General features: G+C 38.0%; 1 protein-coding gene across 4 annotated transcripts in view; it reads right to left on the bottom strand.

Moving 5' to 3' along the window:
• The window catches only part of IRAK4 (interleukin-1 receptor-associated kinase 4), a 26,632-nt gene extending 5,599 nt beyond the window's left edge, over positions 1–21,033 (bottom strand). For 3 of the 4 annotated variants that reach the window (XM_005881700.2, XM_005881701.2, XM_014529576.1), the window contains exons 1-11: positions 20,967–21,033; positions 19,954–20,182; positions 14,357–14,526; positions 11,715–11,860; positions 10,761–10,937; positions 9,242–9,402; positions 8,261–8,325; positions 5,628–5,742; positions 5,168–5,277; positions 3,320–3,503; positions 1,581–1,643 (exon numbers count right to left, since the gene is read on the bottom strand). In XM_005881700.2, the coding sequence (XP_005881762.1) occupies positions 1,581–1,643; positions 3,320–3,503; positions 5,168–5,277; positions 5,628–5,742; positions 8,261–8,325; positions 9,242–9,402; positions 10,761–10,937; positions 11,715–11,860; positions 14,357–14,517 (1,182 nt within the window). In that variant the 5' untranslated portion in view covers positions 14,518–14,526; positions 19,954–20,182; positions 20,967–21,033. Of the gene's footprint in view, positions 1–1,580; positions 1,644–3,319; positions 3,504–5,167; positions 5,278–5,627; positions 5,743–8,260; positions 8,326–9,241; positions 9,403–10,760; positions 10,938–11,714; positions 11,861–14,356; positions 14,529–19,953; positions 20,183–20,966 lie in introns of those variants that run through there. The other variant, XM_014529578.1, reaches the window with a different exon arrangement.

Genomic DNA, 21,033 nt, shown 5'->3' with positions numbered 1-21,033 from the left:
GACCCTTTCACAGGGGTCGCCTAAGACCATCGGAAAACACATATATAATTAAATATTGTTTTTGTGATTAATCACTATGCTTTAATTATGTTCAATTTGTAACAATGAAATTGGGGGTCACCACAACATGAGAAACTGTATTAAAGGGTCATGGCATTAGGAAGGTTGAGAACCACTGCCAGTGGGTGGGGGTCCCCTCTGGGATGCCTGGCAGCCTGGGTGAGGGGCTGATGGCTGTTTACAGGCTGGCCAAGCCCTCCAGCGGGGATCCTCACCCCATGAGGGTGTGGCCAGCCTGGATGAGGGGCTGAGGGCCATTTTCAGGCTGGCCACACCCCCTTCAGGGTGGGGGTCCCCACTGGGGTGCCTGGCCAGCCTGGGTGAGGGGCTGATGGCTGTCTGCAGGCTGGCCACGGCTCCTGGAGACCCAAGCTCCCAGCTCTTTTTTATTTTCAGCGCCTCCTTGAGCAGAGGGAAGCAGGTATCTGGGATTTACTTATCTTCTATAATTGAAACTTTGTAGCCTTGAGTGGAGGCCAGGGTGGGCCAGGGCGGGCGGGAAACTGGGCTTCCTCCATCGCCGGGAGCAACCCAAGCCTCCTGTTTGCTCCAGCTCCGTGGCCACCGCCATCTTGGTTGGGTTAATTTGCATACTCGCTCCTGATTGGCGTGTACTCATGGCTTTTCTTTCATTGACTGGCTTATTTCACTTAGCATAATGCTCTCCAGTTCCATCCATGCTTTTGATCATGTGGTATTTTTCTTTCATTGACTGCTCATGGCTTTTCTTAAAAGAGTATGGTACTCAGCTCTTGAGCATATATTAGTATACCTTTTGACTTTCTAATCCCCTTCTGGGAAAATAAACTGGTATACATACATTGTCTGAATTTGTCACACTGGTTTGTCCCATTAGAACACGTTAATTAGAAAAGTCAGTGAAGTTATTTAACTAATGTTAAGAAAACCTTATACATGGAAGCAGATATTTCTATAAATCTTCAGTTTTATAAAAAGAGCCTCTAAGTTCTTAAAATTTACTAGATAGGGAAAAGGGGGCATGGCATAATTTTTCCTTAGCTTTAGCATTCAGTTAGCCTATTTGTGTAGTTGTCAATGAATGTCTAATATTACACATAGGTGATGTTTTCTGTGATAACTTTATAAATAAAATAATCCATAATAGAAATGGATAGAGAATTTTTGCTAGAAATTCTATTCTGATACAAATTTGAATAGATGAAAGCCATGTTGTTTTTCCCCTTTGAGCTGAAAGACTCTTAGTAATCACTCTGAAAGTAACAACTAAAAATATACTGGAGATGCCATCAGAAATCATATAGTTCTATTCTGATTTACTCACAAAAGAAACTAGAATACAAAATATATAAGTGACTCTTCCAAGCTTCACAAATACTTCATGGTAGAGCTGAAATTAGGAATATTTGATTCTCTTTCCATATGCCACCATATAATTGCCAAGAGAAAATGACATTTCTAGATGCCAAATTTATCCATATAAATTTAGATTATACATGCAAAGAGAAAAGGACTAGAAAAAAAATGAATCTTTCAGTTACCAACAACTGAGGTTCCCGGTGTTCATCCACAGCTGGAAGTCCAGTTATTATTTCTAGTAAAACCTATGAAGATAAAAAACAACAAATCCATTAATGTCACATTCCAGGCAACATATAGAAACTAGAATGAATTATGAATCTTGATTATGAAATCTGGTTAATCATTTTCACACACTGAATTATGTCTTTTAGGCATCAAGGCAGAAAGAACATGAGCTGTGGTCATTTCTCACCATCCTTTGAAGCTTCACTGACACCATGGATCCCACCCATCCCCACAAGCAGTTCTTGCTATTGGCAACTTACTAAACAATCAGCTTCACTCAATGTGTTCTGGACACACCTTTCCCTGTTTTGCAGGGAATTCTTCATAAGAATAAATTTCTTTGGTTCTTAGGAGAATATTATTTTCTAAACTTTAGGCATATCCCAAACCCTATACCAGTGATGGTGAGCCTATGACATGCATGTCAGAGGTGACACGCAAACTCATTTTTTTGGTTGATTTTTCTTTGTTAAATGGCATTTCAATATATAAAATAAATATCAAAAATATAAGTCTTTGTTTTACTATGGTTGCAAATATCAAAAAATTTCTATATGTGACACGGCACCAGAGTTAAGTTAGGGTTTTTCAAAATGCTGACACGCCAAGCTCAAAAGGTTCGCCATCACTGCCCTATACCTTAAGTTCACAGTGCTATGATGTTAAATTTCCATATATAAAACACATAAGAAAAATAAGAACCTGGAGAGTATTATGCTAAGTGAAATAAACCAGTCAGAGAAAGACAAATACCACATGATCTCACTAATATGTGGAATCTAATGGTGAATTACCCAATTTCTCCAACCACCCCCACTCACTCCTCACTCCATCTTAAGTTATCAGGAACAGACTGGCAAATCAAAGAATGCCAAAGCATATTTCTTTTAAAAAATACTTCATTTTTAAATATGACACTAAGTTACATACTGTATGACATTTATTTTATGCACTAATTTAAGTTTTATACTAATTCATGAGGATAATGTAGTCAAAAATAATTTCTTGCAGTAATTTCAGAAATCAATATAAAGGCTTTACGAAGTTGGAGAAGTTTTTATAACTTTCTCATTTAACTAGAGGTTAAAGTGAACAGTTTACAGAGAGTTACGCAAGGCAGGTGTATTCAAAATATTCTACTTAAATTTCATAATTATTACCACAATGATTGATTATTGTTACTGATTATATATATATACTAGAGGCGCAGCGCACGAAATTCGTGCATGGGAGGGGGTATCCCTCAGCCTGGCTACACCCTCTCCAATCTGGGACCCCTTGGGATCGGGCCTAAACCAGCAGTCGGACATCCCTCTCACAATCTGGGACTGCTGGCTCCTAACCGCTCACCTGCCTGCCTGCCTGCCTGCCTGCCCCTAACCACTTCTGCCTGCCAGCCTGATCACCCCCTAACCGGCTCCCCTGCCGGCCTGATTGATGCCTAACTGCTCCCCTGCCAGCCTGATCACCCCCAACTGCCCTCCCCTGCAGGCCTGGTTGTCCCCAACTGTCCCCCTGCCAGCCTGGTCGCCCCACGCAGCCTGCTGTTCAGTCATTTTGCCGTCCCTCACTAACACCCGCCCCGCTGGCCTTGTCGCCCCAAGCAGCCTGCTGTTTGGTCGTTACTGTTACTGTGACGACATCTCGGACAATTTGCATATTCCTCTATTATTAGTATAGATATGAAACTTACCACACCAAAGCTGTAAATGTCAGATTTGGGTGTTATTTCTCCTCGCAAAGCCTCAGGTGCCATATAAGCTGTTGTTCCCACAATTCTGCTAGTCATGACTGTCTGTGAAAACTTCTCAGAAGCCCGTGCAAGCCCAAAGTCAGATATTTTGGCTGTAAAGTCTCCATCTAGTAAGATATTTGCACTGAAAAAAATGTAAAATTTGCAGAGAAAAAAATTTATTAAAAATATTTAATGTTGACTATTGCAGATATCCTCCCTTCGCTCACCTCCAGTCACCTCCACATCCACCTCCCTTGGTCTTTACCACACTATTGTCCATGACCATGGGGTATGCATATATGTTTTTTAGCTAATCCATTCACCTTCTTTATCCAGTCACCCCCCACCCCTTCCTCCACCTCAGGCACCTGCCAGTCTGTCCCATGTATCCCTGCTTCTGGTTTCATTTTGTTCCTCAGTTTATTTTGTCCATTAGATTCCACATATTAGTGAGATCATATAATATTTGTCTTTCTCTGACTGGTTTACCTCACTTAGCATAATACTCTCCAGGTCCTTTTCAGGCAAGTTAAATGGTTTCTTAAATAGCTGTATGAATATATGTATGTATGTATGTATTTACAGGGTATACCATGTTATAATATACATCATAAAAGCCTGAAGTCTGTGTAAATAAACCTAGATTTCAGATTAAAGCTAAAAAGAAATAACTGTCTTATATTCCCTTCTGTTTCTTAAGAAAAAATTAAGAAAATAAAATTGAAATAATGCTGTTCACATTAGTGAGAGATATTTTCATTATTTTACAAATAATTTATCACAGGGTCACTTCCCTTAAGGTCTGCCAAAGCACCATTCTTAACTCCTTTTGTAACATTTCTAAATTCATTTAAGAACAAATTTCCAACCCAAGTATCTCAATTTTTCATTTCTTTTTTCTTTTTTTGTACTATCTGAAATCTTTCAAAGAAGAAAGAATACAGCTAAAAGATCGTCCTTCATTCATTATATGCATTCACTCATACACTCATACTTTCATTCCACAAAACTTACTGAGGACTCCCTATATATTATAGTATTTAAGCTCAGTGCTGGACATGGAGGAAATCTTCAAATCTTGTCTGTGACAAAGGTATATGCATAAATATTTTTTTAATCCTCACCTGATGATATATTTTTAAGAGAAACATCAATGTGAGAGAGAAACATTGATTGGTTGCCTCCCTGACATGACCCAACTGGGGATCGAACCCACAACCGAGGTATGTGCTCTGACGGGGAATCAAATCCACATTTTGATGTATGGGAGGACGCTCCAACCAAGTGAGTCACCTGGCTATGGCCATGCATAATTTTTAAAAATCCAGTAAATACACTATAATGGTGATATTAGATACAAAATGCAGATAGAACAACTATATGAATAAAAGAACTGGAGAAAATTCCCAGGAAAAATGTGCTTAGTCTTGAATAATTATTAGAAGTTGATGGTTAAATGAGAGAAAGAAAGGCATTTCAGGCAAATGGAGCACCATGTAATAGTGATAAAAAACACATGACCAATTTCAATAAACTGGTATGCAGGCTTGATTTTTCAGGCCATAACCTGGCAATGCAGTAGTGAATAGGTAAGTACTGGTACAGACAGGTTAAAGGCTGATTAGAAGGGTTTGTAATAAAGTCAATGATAGATAGCCAGGGTCTAAATAAATGCAGAACACTGGGGAGAAAAAGGACATCTATAATCTGGGAGTGCTCTAGATTAAGACATGCATGTGCATAGTGAACAGAAAGAGGGAGGGCAAATTATTCTTTAAAGATGGTTTTTCCAAAAGTAGCATTTACCTTTTAATATCTCTATGAATTTGATGGTTTTCATGTAAAAAACTGATGCCATTAGCTGCACCCTGAGAAATCCTGCATCTCATGTGCCAAGAAAGTGGTGGAGTATCATCCTTGTGAAGTAAGAAACAAACCAATTCAAAAATTAGGAGGATAAAAATACCTACAGTAAATACATAACAGAAAATGTTCCTAAGCAACTTTTAAACAGGGGTTAGCATTTCTCATTTGACAATAAAAATATGTAATAGCATCTTCAAAGTCCAGTCTTGACTAATATTTTACATTTTAGATGATCACCTAATAGAATGACAACCCCAGTTTTTTGCATATCAAATGTATAATTTTCATAGAGCGGGAAAAATATTAAGATTGATGCAGTTTAAGTGATCCTGTCACAAGATGAATATTAATATCCAACAAAGAAACAGAAAGCCAAAAATCTGATAAACAAATATCTTACCAAGCAAGACAGTCTGTCTAGCAATGAACCGTTAGGCATGTAAACATATACTAAGCAGAGGTCATCTCCATCACTTGAGAAACCAAGTAGTTCTACTAAATTTTCATGTTGGCACCTGTGACAAATAATTTTTCACTCAAAATTATTATGATACACACATATATTCAGCTGTAGGTTGGAAGTTATTTAGTTTAGAGCTTTAATAGAAAAAAGATCAATAAAATATATGCTTAATATCATATGATATATGCTTATATATGTTTCTTATAACTTGATAATCTTCTGTAAACACTTCCCCTTTTAGTCAATATTTATCAACTTAGAAGCAAAACCTCTTTCTATTTTATAGTAAAAGCTCAATAATTCAGACCACTGGAACTAGTGATAGTTTGGTTAAGGACTAGGCTAATGTTTACTTTTGTTTAGCACAATTTCAATTATAGCACGATTAAGATTTCAAGAAGTCCGTTGAAACCTGTATAAAACCCTTTCAAGAATGCTCTAACACATCCAAAGCACTGATTTATAGACATCTGATCTTTACTCACATCTAATCTACACATTTGTCTATTTCATCATATCTGATTATTTATAAACTAACTTGAGTTTCTTTATATATGTGAGAATAAAAAAAAACTAAGAGAGCTAAGTATAACAAAACTGCAGACATGTGATACAGCAGAAAGAAAACTGGGCTGTGTTCAGTGCTAAGTTTGAAGTCCAGCTCTGCCACCTCCTGGATATGTGAACTATAGCAAATTAACAACTCACCAAGCCTCAGCAAATTTGCCTGCTAAAAGTGGATAATAATACCTATGTAACATGGATGCTGTGAGAATTAAATGAGCAAATATATGAGAGCCTTGACAGGTACCTAGAGCATGATAAATACTCCATCCTTTGCTTACTCATTTGTTCATTCAAAATGATCTATAATTCTAGCATTTCGTTATTTCAAATCAGAGTTTGATTTGAAATCAGTCTATCCTCAAAAATATTTTATAAAGTGAAAATTAAAATGACAAATTCTCCATGTTCCAGCAAATTAGCACATTTTAGAAATGAGTAGATAACATTTGCTGAGTTTATACTGTATATAAGGCACTATAGTAAATAATTTCCCTGCTTTGTTTATTTATTCTTTACAACAAAATAATGAAGAAGGAACTAACATTATTCCATTTTATAGATGAGAAAACTAATGGATAGAGAGTTAAGAAATGTGGCTAAGGTTATTCTGCTAGTAAGGTTCAGAGATTGGTACTTACTAAAAAATAGTAATAATATTCAATGGTGGTGAGGTAGCAGTGACGTTTGAAATTGTAATACATTGATGATAAGAGAATTAATTACCATAACTTATATATAAGGCCATTTGTACATATACTTGGAAATTCTTTAAAAAGTTCATGCATTCTGAACTATAATTCTTCTAAAACTCTATCCTGATGAAATAAGCAGAGTTGCACTTAAAGACTTATGTATAAAGAGATTTAAAGGAGCTTTAATTCGTGATATTGAAAATCAGAAACAAACCTACTAGGGCAATGATTAAACAAAACATAATCCTCATATATGACAGAATTTTATACAATAATTTAAAATGTTTTAAAATTATTTTTAATGACTTGGGGAAATGCTATGCAGATATCATGAAGAAAGTACATCAAATATTAGCAGTGGTTATCTCTGAGTGATATAATCAAGAGGTGATTTTTATTATTTTAAAAATATTTTCCTATATTTCTCAGATTACCTACTTTGAACAAGTTACTTTAGGATTGGAGAGTGGGGTAGAAATGAGAACAAATTGTAAAAGTGTTTTAATTTTTCTTATCACTATGCATTATTTTTACTGTAAATAAATTAATTCCAGTCTATTATTTCTTTCTTGAGGTTAAGCAACTAGAATTGGTGATTTATAGCAATGGGTCTAACAAAATTCATATCAAAAGCTCAAGCTCTGGAATCAGACAGATCTGTATTTGAAACCCAGCTCTAATATTTATTGGCTATGTGACCTTTCTAAATCTCAGTGGGGAAAAAAAATGTTGGGAGGGAGGTTATAACAATTATTGTTAGGATTAAATGAGACAATGCACATAAAATATACTGTACAGTGTCTTGTACACTATGTAAACTCAAGTATCCATTATTACAATTATTAGAATAAATTTCCTAATTTGTTTCTGTTACTTTTCCTGATGATGCTCAACAATGTTCATGCATACTGGGTCAAGGCCTTCAAAGCACTCTGGTTTATAACACTTTCCTGGTTTATGGGTGTTAACTTATATCTAAGAGCCCATTATACTATACTTTTTTTTTTATATCTACAATTTATCTCTCATAAATCCTGGGAGCAGAAAACATGATAATGGAAGGAAGTTGAAAGTCTATGTAACTTTGCTATGATTTAAAATAATGACTGCTGTTTAATCTACAGGCATATGGGTATGAGTAGTTATGGAATTGTAGTCAAAAATTTTTAAATTGCTCTAATCTAAATCCTTTATTTCATTTGTATATATGTGCAAATATCACTTGTTCATAGTACCCTTGGGGTAAGAAACCAGATCCCTCATTCCTTGCCATGCTCTTTTCCACGACACCACACCACCAAATAAACTTACTTTGCCATTACTTTTATTTCTTGATCAAACTGTTGTTTCAGTTCTTCAGTACTAATGTCAACCACCTGAAAAAATAATATACAATATAACACAATACAATAACCCTAAGGCTCCTAATGCTAGAACATGGCTAAAGAGATCAATTGGCTGATACTGCTTTCCTTAAAATAGCAAGGCATTATTCTCCCCATTTTATAGAACATCTGAGAACTAGAAATATTAGTGATTTGCTCAAGGTTCCATGGCTGGTTAGTGGAAGGAAAAGAATCTTATAAACCATGTAAACATATACACCTCACTGAGTTATTGTGGGAGTGAAAAAAAATTATATGAGACTTTACTGCATAAACATTTTGAAAAAAATTCTGTGGAGCAGAAAATATGTGAATTTAAAGGCAAAAAGAAAAATAAAACCTGCAAAAGAGCTTTTTTTAGTATATATAACAGGGTGACTCTCTTTGTCATATAAATATGTACTATATTGATATTTTTAAAAATATAACAACAAATCTAGAATATAACAAATCAATAAGTAAAAGATGAATACCCTAACAGAAATGGGAACAAAGGATATAGAAAAGAAATTTTGCATTTTTTAATGTACATTTCATAAACTTTATTTTTAAATGAGAAAGTACAAGAAAGTTATTTTTATAAAATGTTCTTAGTATCTTATTTTAATCTTCATTATGCATGAAGCAGTGTGTGAAACAGGGGTTCTCAACTTTATTCTGTGACTCTCCCATAACTGTATGAATAATGCTGTGTATGTGTGCATAACTACATTTTGGGTAGAGACAGGACCCAGAGCTTTCAACAGATTTTTAAATGTTAAGGACTACCAGCTTAGAATGATGTTTATTTAAAGAAAATATGCACTCAAATAATATATTTCCTAAAGATTAATTTAAAACTTATTCTATAGCACACTGGGAAGTAACTCTTCCTTTAAATCTTTTTATCCCTGGAAACCAAACTTACTGCTGCAAGCCTCTTCACAGCCACAGTCCTGTTGTTCACGCAGCCTTTATAAACAACTCCGAATCCGCCCTCTCCCATTTTGTTGCCACCGACAGAAATGGGGCGTTCATCAAAGTTATTTGTGACATCCTTCAATTCATAAAATGAAAAACTGTGAAAACCTATAATGTCAATAAAGGGGGAAAGTGCTTCAGTAAAAAAGTGGTTTTAGTAATTCCAGTATTTTATCAATTTAAGTATTTTATATTTTAATATTTATTACTCTGGATTAGGCACAATGAGGACAGCAAAACAATTTTTATTTTTATTTTTTAAAATATGTTTTATTGATTTTTTTACAGAGAGGAAGGGAGAGGGATAGAGAGTTAGAAACATTGATGAGAGAGAAACATCGATCAGCTGCCTCCTGTACATCTCCCACTGGGGTTGTGCCCGCAACCAAGGTACATGCCCTTGACCGGAATCGAACCCAGGACCTTTCAGTCCGCAGGCCGACGCTCTATCCACTGAGCCAAACCAGTTAGGGAACAAAACAATTTTTAAATAAAAGTTTTAGTCACTTGTTTTCTTCATAAAATAAACCTTTCAAGTTAGGTAAATATTTACTTATGGCCTCTACTCACTGATAACATGGTGACTTATACAATGAAGATGGTGCTTAGTAAGTCAGGAGGGGGAAAAACCACAAAAGAGCTTTTGCCAGTGTGCACAAACAAAAGGAGGAATTTGTCTTTAGTAGTAATGGTCTTTAAAAAATATATTTTATTGATTTTTTTTACAGAGAGGAAGGGAGAGGGATAGAGAGTCAGAAACATCGATGAGAGAGAAACATCGATCAGCTGCCTCCTGCACACCCCCTACTGGGGATGTTGCCCGCAACCAAGGTACATGCCCTTGACCGGAATCGAACCCGGGACCCTTCAGTCCGCAGGCCGACGCTCTATCCACTGAGCCAAACCGGTTAGGGCAGTAGTAATGGTCTTAATGACAAGCCACCAGTTTAGCAATTTTCAACCTTGTTCACCTCACGGCACACATAACCTAATTAATAAAATTCTGCAAAATACAAAAGTTTGCCATTCTGACAAAAAAATAGGTATAATTTTTTATGTTTTATATTTATTTTTTTAGAGAGAGACAGAGAGGGATAGAGATAGAAACATTGATGAGAGAGGAACATCAATCAATTGTCTCCTGCACGCCCCCTACTGGGGATTGAGCCCACAACCCCGGGCATGTGCCCTGACCAGCAATAGAACTGGTGACCTTGTGTTTCATGGTTCGACACCCAACCCTTGAGCGAGCAACACTGGCCAGGCAAAATAGGTATACTTTTGATTTATTCACACCATATGGCTATTGTTGTATTAGCTGTTGTCATTTTTTAAATTTGACAATGTAAGGGAAAAGAGGTTAATGCCTCTGACTAAATAGTCAAGTACTGCATGTTTTAAAAATTCTTTCAGCGCATTGGTTAAAGATCGTTGCCCTAGTGGAATGCACTGCAAATGTTACTTACGCGTATCACTAACTTCTAAACTTTCTGTACTTGAGGAGTCAGGTGGCATATGATTTTGTTCAGGATTCCGCACAGGTATCACAAATGACCTGTCTTTATCATAGCGAGGCATCTGATTCTGCTCGACTGTTACAGCTTCTTTACAAGGCAGTATTTTAACAGTTTTGGGAACAGCATCTGCCAAATGAAGTAAGACACAAGTTGTCCTTCCGCAGAAATAGTGAAAAAGTTAATCTAGGACTTGGTTCATTTAACATCATTCCAGTTTCAACATTAGCCCCATATTCTCACAGCACACACAAGAAGCTACCTAGTAAGAATTTTGTTTTGGTAAAGATAGGTAAGGCAGTGTTTTAAAAAATGGCCTATGAGCCACCTGCATCAGAAGCTCTGAAGTACTTGAACCCAATTCCAGAATTCCAATAATGTTGTCTATAATAGAGCCCAGAAAGCTACCCATTTACAGAAACCCCAGATGATTCTTATGTACACTGAGAACCACTGGTGTAAATGACACAAAGGGAAAAGGTAAAGTTATGAGGAAGGCAACAAGACACTAACCCACCAGAATATAGTGTAAAGAAATCATGACCACAGAGTCCTATTGGCGTGGAAGTGGAGGGTGAAAAAAAATAAGAGCTAAAAAAAAAAAATCCCCCAAATAATATCTAATTCCCATCCTTCTAAACTTCCTACTGGCACCAAACTACCTTACTTTAATGGCGGGATCAGACTCAATCATGAAGCCTCCATCTCTTTAACAGCAAGCAAGTCTGCAGTGCCCTATGTCTGGGGTGCTTGTTAAGAGTTGGGGACAGTTGAAAGAATGAAAAGGAGCCTCAAAGGTCAGGTTCATCTGCTATGAGAAAAAAGTCAGAGTAAGAAGAAATGGTCCTACTTCTGCCACTTGTCTTTCCACCCTCATTGCTGATGCCCTAGCCACACTCAGTTTACCTGGTAGCAAAAGACTCGCAGGGGCAAAAAACTCATTTTGGATCAAAAGATCCACAAGATCACCAACTGTGCAATTTGTAGTGCCCCAGTCAAACAGTAATTCACTGGTGGGACTTTTTCCAGTTTGAAGTAATGCTTCAAATCTCCTTAAAAGCAACAAAGAAACAAAATTAGTATGTAAAGGGAGTTAACATGAAAATAGGAATTAATCCCCCTGTTCTGCTCTCTGACAGCACTGCATATAATGTTAAAAAAAAAAGGGACAATAAGAAAACCAGCTAGACCCTAGCTGGTTTTTCTCAGTGGCTAGAGTGTCAGCCTGTGGAATGAAGGGTCCTGGGTTCTATTCCAGTCAAGGGCACATGCCTGGGTTGCGGGCTAGATCCCCAGTAAGGGGCGTGCAGGAAGCAGCTGATCGGTGATTCTCTCTCATTGATGTTTCTATCTCTCTCTCCCTCTCCCTTCCTCTCTGAAATCAATTACAATATATTAAAAAAAATGAAAACCAGCAAGAATTACAGAAAATAGGAAAGAATAAGCAGAAGGAAAAAAGATGGTGAAGGTGATAATATGTTAACACTTACTGAGTATTTGCTCAGTGGACTACAGGACGTACACTATGACCCATTTTATTCTGAAAGACACTATGAATATCATACTAATTTACTAATGAGAAAGCCAGGCATGGAGAGGTAAAGTAAGCAGCTCATAGCCACACAGCCAATAAGCTGTATCTAAATTAAGATCCAAATTCCGATTTCACTTGACATAGGAGTGTGCTTTCAACCTACAAAGCTCTATTACTTCCCTACATGATATATTAACTCTGCTAGTCAAGTGATTTTTAACAAACCTGCTTAAAGAAATAGAATATACATAAACTTGGAGAAGTATTCCTTTGATCTTTACTATATTTCAATTAAATTTTAAAAACATAAGTTTTGCATTCCCACTTCTTTAAAAACTAATTTTGAAAAGTAACACTTAAAAACTTTTCTCTCTTTTTGAAAAATTCCAAATAAGGTAATACCATGAACAACCATTTACCCTTCATGTAGTTTCACCAAATGACCAATTGATAACATGTTGCCATGTTTGTGCTCTTGCACGCATTCTCTCCATCTCTCTCCATCTCTCTTCTCTCTCTCTCTCTCTCTCTCTTTCTCTCTCTCTCTCTCTCTCTCTCTCTCTCTCTCTCTCTCTCTGTGTGTGTGTGTGTTACATTTGGAGGCACATAATGGCAGTCTGTACCATTACTGGTGACGCAAAGTTTGATTCCTTGGTTAAGAAAGAATGCTTCAGATTTTTTTCTCTTTTTATAGAGAAATTTCTCTATTTTTCCTTCATAATTCATAAGTAAACTGTGGATAATAATTTCAAATCTTGTGCAGTCTTGCTCATCAATAACCTTTCACTTTGTGGTTTTTTTTAGCAGTCACTGAGGAGCCTTGTATGAATTAATTACTCAATGGTAGTTGTAAATCAATAACTTTCTAATTCTATCATTCTTTCAATAATTGTTTGCTGCCATTATTCTGCAAAGAAGGGCTTTTTCTCCCACCACCACTGTCTCATCTTCCAAAGATTTTAATAGTAATGTCAATAAAATATCTTAAAAAATAGGCTGGCAAGCTCTGAACTGAAGCTTTTTCTAAGTAATTTAAGATGTTCATCCTTCATATGAGGAAACATTTCCTGGAAGGGAGCCATGGTTTTAGGTTCTTTATTAGGTAAATACTGAAAATCACAAATACATTTCTTTTCCTCCTTTTTTGTTAATCCTCATCCAAGGATATTTTTCCCGTGGATTTTTAGAGAGAGTGGAAGTAAAGGAGGAGGGAGGGAGGGAAGGAGGGCAGGGAAGGGGAGAGAGAGAGAGAGAGAGAGAGAGAGAGAGATATCAGTTGTCTCCCATGCATCCATGTGCCTGAGAGGATCAAACCTGCAAACCAGGACATGCCCTTGACTGGAAATTGAAACCGTGACCCTTTGGTGCTCGGGTGATGCTCTAACCACTTAGCACACTGGCCAGGGCAATATTTCTTTTCCACTTGTTTCTAAAGACAGATTTTGATATAGGTTTGAGCTGAAATAACTGACCACAATAAATCTGTATTTATATTCTATACTAAATTAAGCAGAGATGAATAGAGAGAAAGAATAGAAATTATCTGAAGATAGTGTTGAGAAATTCTAGCTAAGAAATAAAAGTTCTGTTCATAGATGTATACATTTATGAGCAACTAGGAAATGCCCATTTGAAATCCCAAAATACACTGCTAAAGTGAATTGGAGATTCATACACATAGAAGTTTAGGTTCCAGAATTGTGCTAGCAATTCTTACAATATTTTTGTTACTTCAAACTGGAAATGACGGAAGCAGACTGAACTATACTCCTCGGCTTGCCAAACAGAACCAAAATAAAAGTGGGAATCTGGATTCTAATCCAAAAACCTATTTGCAAGATCACAATATTAGCCTAGCTGAATGAAGCAAAACAAGGAGGGGGTGCTTATTACCATTATCTCCACTGGGGAGAGGTTTATTTTCTGAACTGCAATATTAGACAGCATTTATACCTATTAGTCATTCTAGATTGTGATATAATAATTTAAAAAGGAAAAGAATTTTATACATTACCTTATGTGAAACTGATTGTATCTATCATCACCAGATGGTTTTTTAATAGCTACTGCTAACTTCTTCCATCCTTCTTGAGGATCAATAAAATCTGACAGCTTTCTAATTAGTCCAACATTGAGGCAGCGTACATATGTTGATGGTGTTATTGGTTTGTTCATCTCCTATTCCTATAATAGAAAAAATTCTCATTAAAATGTTACAGTAGTTTTAGTGATGATATTTATAAGCTTATATTTCACTTTGCTATAACATATGAATTGTTGGCAACTGATTACATACACTATAACAAAGGAATAGTCCAAAGTCAACTACAGTTGATGCTTGAACAACAGGGGTTTAAGCTGTGCAGGTCCACTTATATGTAGACTAGAGGCACCAGTGGGGTCCCTTGGCCTGACCTGCAGGAATTGGGCTGAAACCAGAAGTCCAACATCCTCCAAGGGGTCCCAGATTGCGAGAAGGTGCAGGCCAGGCTGAGGGACCCCACTGGTCACGAATCCGTGCACCGTGCCTCTAGTATGCATATAAGATCTTTAATTAATCTCTTCCCGCCCTCCCCCCTTCCCTCTGGGATTCATCAGTCTGTTCCATGTGTCCATGCCTGTGGATTGAACGTCTGCCCCTTGGTGGCCAGTGCGCGTCATAGCTACCGGTCAAATGGTTGGTCACTTAGGCTTTTATATATATAGGTATTTTTCCATAAACACTATAAACGTATTTTCTCTTCCTTATGATTGCCTTAGTAACATTTTCTTTTCTCTAGCTTACTTTGTTGTAAGAATACAGTATCTAACACAAAAATGTATCATACAAAATATGTGTTAATTGACTATTTATGTTATCTTTAAGACTTCCAGTCAACAGGTTATTAGTAGTTAAACTTGCAGAAAGTAAAATATTACACGAGGATTTTAAACTGCGTGGGGGTCGGCGCCCCAATCCCTGCATTGTTCAAGGGTCAACTATAGTTGATATCTAAAGAATAAATTAAAATTGTGGTTTATTTGTCTATCCTCTGGACTTGCTTTTTTTCTCTACCTATAATATCAATTAAGAAATTATTTTTTTCCCCTGATACTGACATTTTCTGAATGAAATTTACACAAAGGAGCAAAAAGTTTACTTTTTTCAGAAAAAAATACTGTGAACAAATTCAGGAATGAAATCTATTAATAAAAGAGATTTATTTTTCAATTTAAAATAGGTTTACCAGTCAGTGTTTATTTCTATTAAATATTTATGCAATACCCTTTGGTAGAAGAAATATAAATTTCCTGAAATAATTTGTGTAGCATTAAAAGATATGGTCTATCCACCAACATTTTACATAACATGCTCTTCCCGGTACGCCTCCACCTTTTTTGAGTCCATCAGCTCTATCTGATCACAATTCATTCCCTACTAAGCCAAACCCTATGGCTTACCACCTTAACTACTCTAGGCAGAACCTTTATTTCCTCTGCCCCCTTTTTCTTCTGCTATTCCACCTTGGAGAGCTGCAGCTAGGGATAAATCTCACCATTTTACTTGTACACCCGTGCTGCTGAATACAGCTAGAGAACCAGATGACAACTGAGCATATTGGTGTGAATACAAATTTACGGGGACCCCTTTTCCATCGGGCCTTCAACACACCCATTAATCCTTTTACTTGTCTTCACTCATTGTCCTTAGCGAACTATTTCACACCTTTACTTCTCTATATGTGGTTTTATTTTATCGCCATGGCCCTCATTCTCAGTAGGTGATTACCTTTCCTTCTAATTAATCAAGACACATAGATATTCTTCTGCCAATTATTCTCCTCCCCTATATATTTTTTAAGATGCCATACAATTAATATTTGGAATAAAGAATATATTCATGGGGTACAAAATCCAGAATCTATAAGCAAAAAGCCTCCCAATATCCTAGGCCTCTATATTAGCATTTTCTTCTCTTTTGCCTTCTTTGACCACAATATCTAAGTAGGTCTGTCTGCCTTCAGCCTAATTATCTTTCATCACTGCACAATTTATTTGTAATCATATATTTACTTGTTTAGTTGTTTTTTTCTGGCTGTCACCACCATTAGACTATAAGTTCCATGAGTTCAGGGACCTTGGTCATTTTATTCACTAATATATACTTGTTACTTCAACCTTCTATTCATATACTAATATGTGAGAATGCTCATATAGTAAACATTCTTTACCTAAATCTCTCTCCTAAGTTCTGGACCATATATCTACTTAGTGCCATCTCCCCTAGATGATGACAGAGGTAGGTATTTACATTTAATGTGACCAGAACTTATTTCCTCCATCTACCTAATTGGCCAAGCCAAAAAAGCCAGGAATCAGCTTCTTTGCTTCCCTCACTCTTCTTTCTCTCTTCTATGGCATCTTTCATTCAATTGTTTTGATTTGGTCTCCTAAATCTTTTAATCTTTATCTTCTCCATTCCTTGATTGTATATTGTTTCCAGGTTTTCATTTCTCCTAGATTATTACAAAGTTTTCAAACTGATCTCCCTTCAATTTTTCATTTTAGAGGAATCCACTTAACCAAGTAAGATCACATAATACCTTTCCTGAAAACTCTGAAATGGCTCCCCTGTACCTTTCAGTACAAAGTTTAAACTCCTGTCATAGTATGTAAGGCACATGATGATTTGGCCCTGCCTGCCTCTCTAACCTCATCTCTCATTACTTAATGGCATGTATCCTATGATCCAGCCATAGCAAACTCCTTGCCTGAGCCTAACCATGCCCTCCTGTGCTATTACTGATGCCTGGAATTTTTTTTTTTTTTTGATGGGGGCGAATTATCCTTAATCCTTTCCACTCATTCTTCTCTCCTCCCACCTCACCCAAATCTGTCTTAAGACAGCTCCTTCAGACTGGCTCAGCTTGATGCTCCTTCTCTGGGTCCCGTCACACTCTGCACACACCTATTACAACATTTATCCCTCATAATTGTTTTATCCCTTGCTAGACTGAAAAACTTGAAAACAAAGATTTTCTCTTCTCTGTAGCTCCTATTGCCAAGTACAGCAATTTTCAACTGGTGTGCCGCAAGAATGTTTAAAACAGGGGTCCTCAAACTTTTTAAACGGGAGGCCAGTTCACTGTCCCTCAGACCGTTGGAGGGCCGGACTATAGTTTAAAAAAAAAAACTATGAACAAATTCCTATGCACACTGCACATATCTTATTTTGACGTAAAAAAACAAAACAGGAACAAATACAGTATTTGTATTTGCATGTGGCCCGCAGGCCGTAGTTTGAGGACCCCTGGTTTAAAACGTGGAATACCTGACTAGTCAGGGGCACTGACCGCTTTACCCTTAGATTGTCAAATAGAAAAATGACAACAGCCAACACAATAGCCGTCTGGTAGGAACGAATCACAATTATACTTATTTTTTTGTTAGATTATTATGTTAAGTGAAATAAGGCAGTCAGAGAAAGACAAATACCATATGATCTCACTTATATGTGGAATCTAATGAACAAAATAGAAACAGAGGCATGGATACATGGAACAGACTGACAGATGGCAGAGGGGAGGAGGGTGGGGGGAACTGGATGAAAGAAGGTGAAGAGATTAGCCAGAGAACATATATGTATAGCCCATGTGCACACAGACAATAGTGTGGTGAAGGCCCGAGGTGGGGGTGGGGTGGAGGGACTGTGTGGAGGTGGGACGGGTGGTGGTGGTGGAAATCTGTAATAGTGTCAACAATATATATCATCTATATATCACACACAAAAATCCATAGCACTCTGAATGAATCTTTCACTCTGAATGTGACTTTGATCTTATGAACTTCCTGAAAGAGACTGAGAGACCCCAACCATACCCTGAGAACTGCTGACTTAATATTTGCTTCAAGACTTAAACCTTGGATGAAGATACAAAGGGGATAGTGAGTAGAGTATAGGTTAAGAGGTCAGCCTTGAACAGAAGGAAACCTCTTCTGAATCTAGCAAGAGGGAAGCAGAGGTTTGAGTACAGATGTATTTGAAGGGAGAGAAAGAATTCCCACACATCGTTATTTTTTCTGTGAAGCAGGAGGTAAGGTCATCTAGAGCTAACTGAAAGAATTGCCCCAGCACCTTGAGGGCCACCTGGTAAGTGTCTACTATCCCATCAAGTCCAACGCAAAAGGAACTATGACTTTCCCTAATGTCTTTTGCTTCAAACTGTCACCTGGTTGTTTTTCTATTAAAACAGTTATCATAACTTATTGTTTACTAGAGGCCTGGTGCATGAAATTCATGCATGGGGAGGGGGTGTCTCTCAGCCCGGCCTGCATCCTCTCACAATCTGGGACCCCTCCGGGGATGTCCGACTGCCAGTTTAGGCCCGATCCTCCAATCCAGGACCACTGGCTCCTAACCACTGGCCTGCCTGCCTGCCTGATTGCCCCTAACCACTCTCCTGCCTGCCTGACCACCCCTAACCACTTGCCTGCCTGCCTGATTGCCCCTAACTGCCCTTGCCTGCCTGCCTAATTACCCCTAACCACTTGCCTGCCTGCCCCTAACCACTCGCCTGCCTACCTGATCACCCCTAACCATTCTGCCTGCCTGCCTAATCACCCTTAACCACTCGCCTGCCTGCTTCATTGCCCCTAACTGCCTCTGCCTCGGCCCCGCCACTGCGGCTTCGTCCGGAAGGACTTCTGGAAGGTCATTTGGCTATCTGGTCTAATTAGCATATTATGCTTTTATTATTATAGATCTGTCTACCTTATCTCCTATACAATCTGCTCTCTGGACAGAGATCCAACAAAATTCAACTTTAGCAGCTACTCACAATATTTGTGTTAAATGAGAGGAAGACTGATTTTTTTAAAATTAAGAAATGCTAAAAGCCTATAGATTTTGCAGTTGCTCTATATACATTATTTTTTCTTATTTATTCAGATTTCTACTGTGTGACTGACAAAGCTCATAAAAGTAGAACTGCTTAGTAATCCTAAAAGCTAGAGCTAAGACACAGGGAATTGAGAATAAAAACAGTCTATCTTAAAATCAGCCCTACAGCACCCAGATTTCTAGCAGAGGTGATGGCATAGGGATGCCAGAAAAAGGAAGGCTTTCTAACAAGCCCTTCACACATATATATATCTTAAAGTTTTAAATCTCAAAATTTAAAATTTTTCTTTAAATATACATTCATATATCACCCCTAACACATATTTGGAAGAATATGCACCAAAATGTTAACTGTGGTTATCTCTTGAAAATGAACTTTCTGGTGGTTCTTTCATTTGCTTAACTGCATCACCAATATTGAAAATAAGTGATCTGTGCAAAAATAAGTTTTTTAAATATAACCTCTTTCAAAGTGTTCAAGATTTTACTTTAGTGTACTTAAGAGTAATGGAAGTGCAATGGGACATATTGCTTATAAATAAATAAATAAATAAATAAATAAATATCTCCATGACTATTTTCCCATACCATTGATTTTCATGGTAAAGGAACATCATTCACATTTTCAAACAAGACAACTTAGCCAAGAATACAAGGTAAACTGATCATTGAGAAATATACTAAAACCAGTGTCAGCTTGTGGAACCCAAAGCCTTCCCACTCATATGCACCTTCTGAAACAGACAATGGACTGTGCCCCAAATAGGATTAAAAAAATTCTTGTCAAATGAATTAATTCAGACTGTGCTTCATTAGCACTCTGGTCAGAGGAAGAGAGTGTTGAGAGGTGGAGGGAAGATGGATTTTGAGGTTGCATGGGCCTGGGTTCCAATATAGCTCTTCCACAAACCAGCTGTGACCAGCGCAATAACTCAATTCACTGGGCCTTGGTTTCTTCATCTGCAAAACAGAGATGGTAATACCTAAGAGTTGCTATTAGCTTTAAAATCAATAAACGTCAAGGACCTAGTCCTGTCAATAACAGGTGATCAAAAAAATGCAGGGATAATTATTTTATGGCAGAAGTTATTGTTATATCACATTAAAAAAAATAAATGTACAGAGCTGTATTTAAGCTCAGTTTTCAGCATGGTGGTGAGGGTCTATGGAGAGCAGGAATGAGAGGTTTGAGGATATGGCTAAGCTTTTCAGATGCGGTCAGCCTTGTTTTATCAGGTACACTTTGCCAGTCTGACATTGCACTTACCTGATCCCCACAACCCCTCTCGACTGTCTAATTTCCTGGGAGCTTGGAAACAGGAGAAACGAGCTAATTCGACTCTCCTGGAGAAGCAAAATGCTTTGCACTTCCCGAGCATCTCTGCCGGGTGCTGGCCTCACTTCCTGGTTCTCAGGGGAAGAGGTTTCCTAGCCGGGTTCTCGGAACACATCCCCGGGGGGTGGGGAGCGGGGATCCGGCCCAGCCCCCGGGCCGCTGGGCGAGGCCCTTCCTCGCCCGGGTTCCTCTCGGGTGCGCCGCACTTTCTGATGCCTGGGCACCCACCCCTGTGTTCACTGTGGAGCAAGCTCTGCTCACGCACCCTACTTCCTCTCCAACTTTTCTCACTTGGAAGACAAGGCGACTTGAAACGGCCCCTAACAACCCGTGGGCAGAGGGTCGGCGGCCGGAGCGGATCTCCGACCACCTGCGGGGAAGGAGGCGCACACAGCCTGAGCCCCTTACCTGTTCGAGCGTGGAGCGCGGGGACCGGCCGGACCGACCCTGCCCAGCTGAGCCGGCGGAGGAGGAG

Source organism: Myotis brandtii, unplaced genomic scaffold (assembly GCF_000412655.1).
Source record: "Myotis brandtii unplaced genomic scaffold, ASM41265v1 scaffold686, whole genome shotgun sequence".
Taxonomy (NCBI): domain Eukaryota; kingdom Metazoa; phylum Chordata; class Mammalia; order Chiroptera; family Vespertilionidae; genus Myotis; species Myotis brandtii.
The sequence above is the reverse complement of the archived record's forward strand: the minus strand, read 5'-3'. Positions and strand labels throughout refer to the sequence as shown.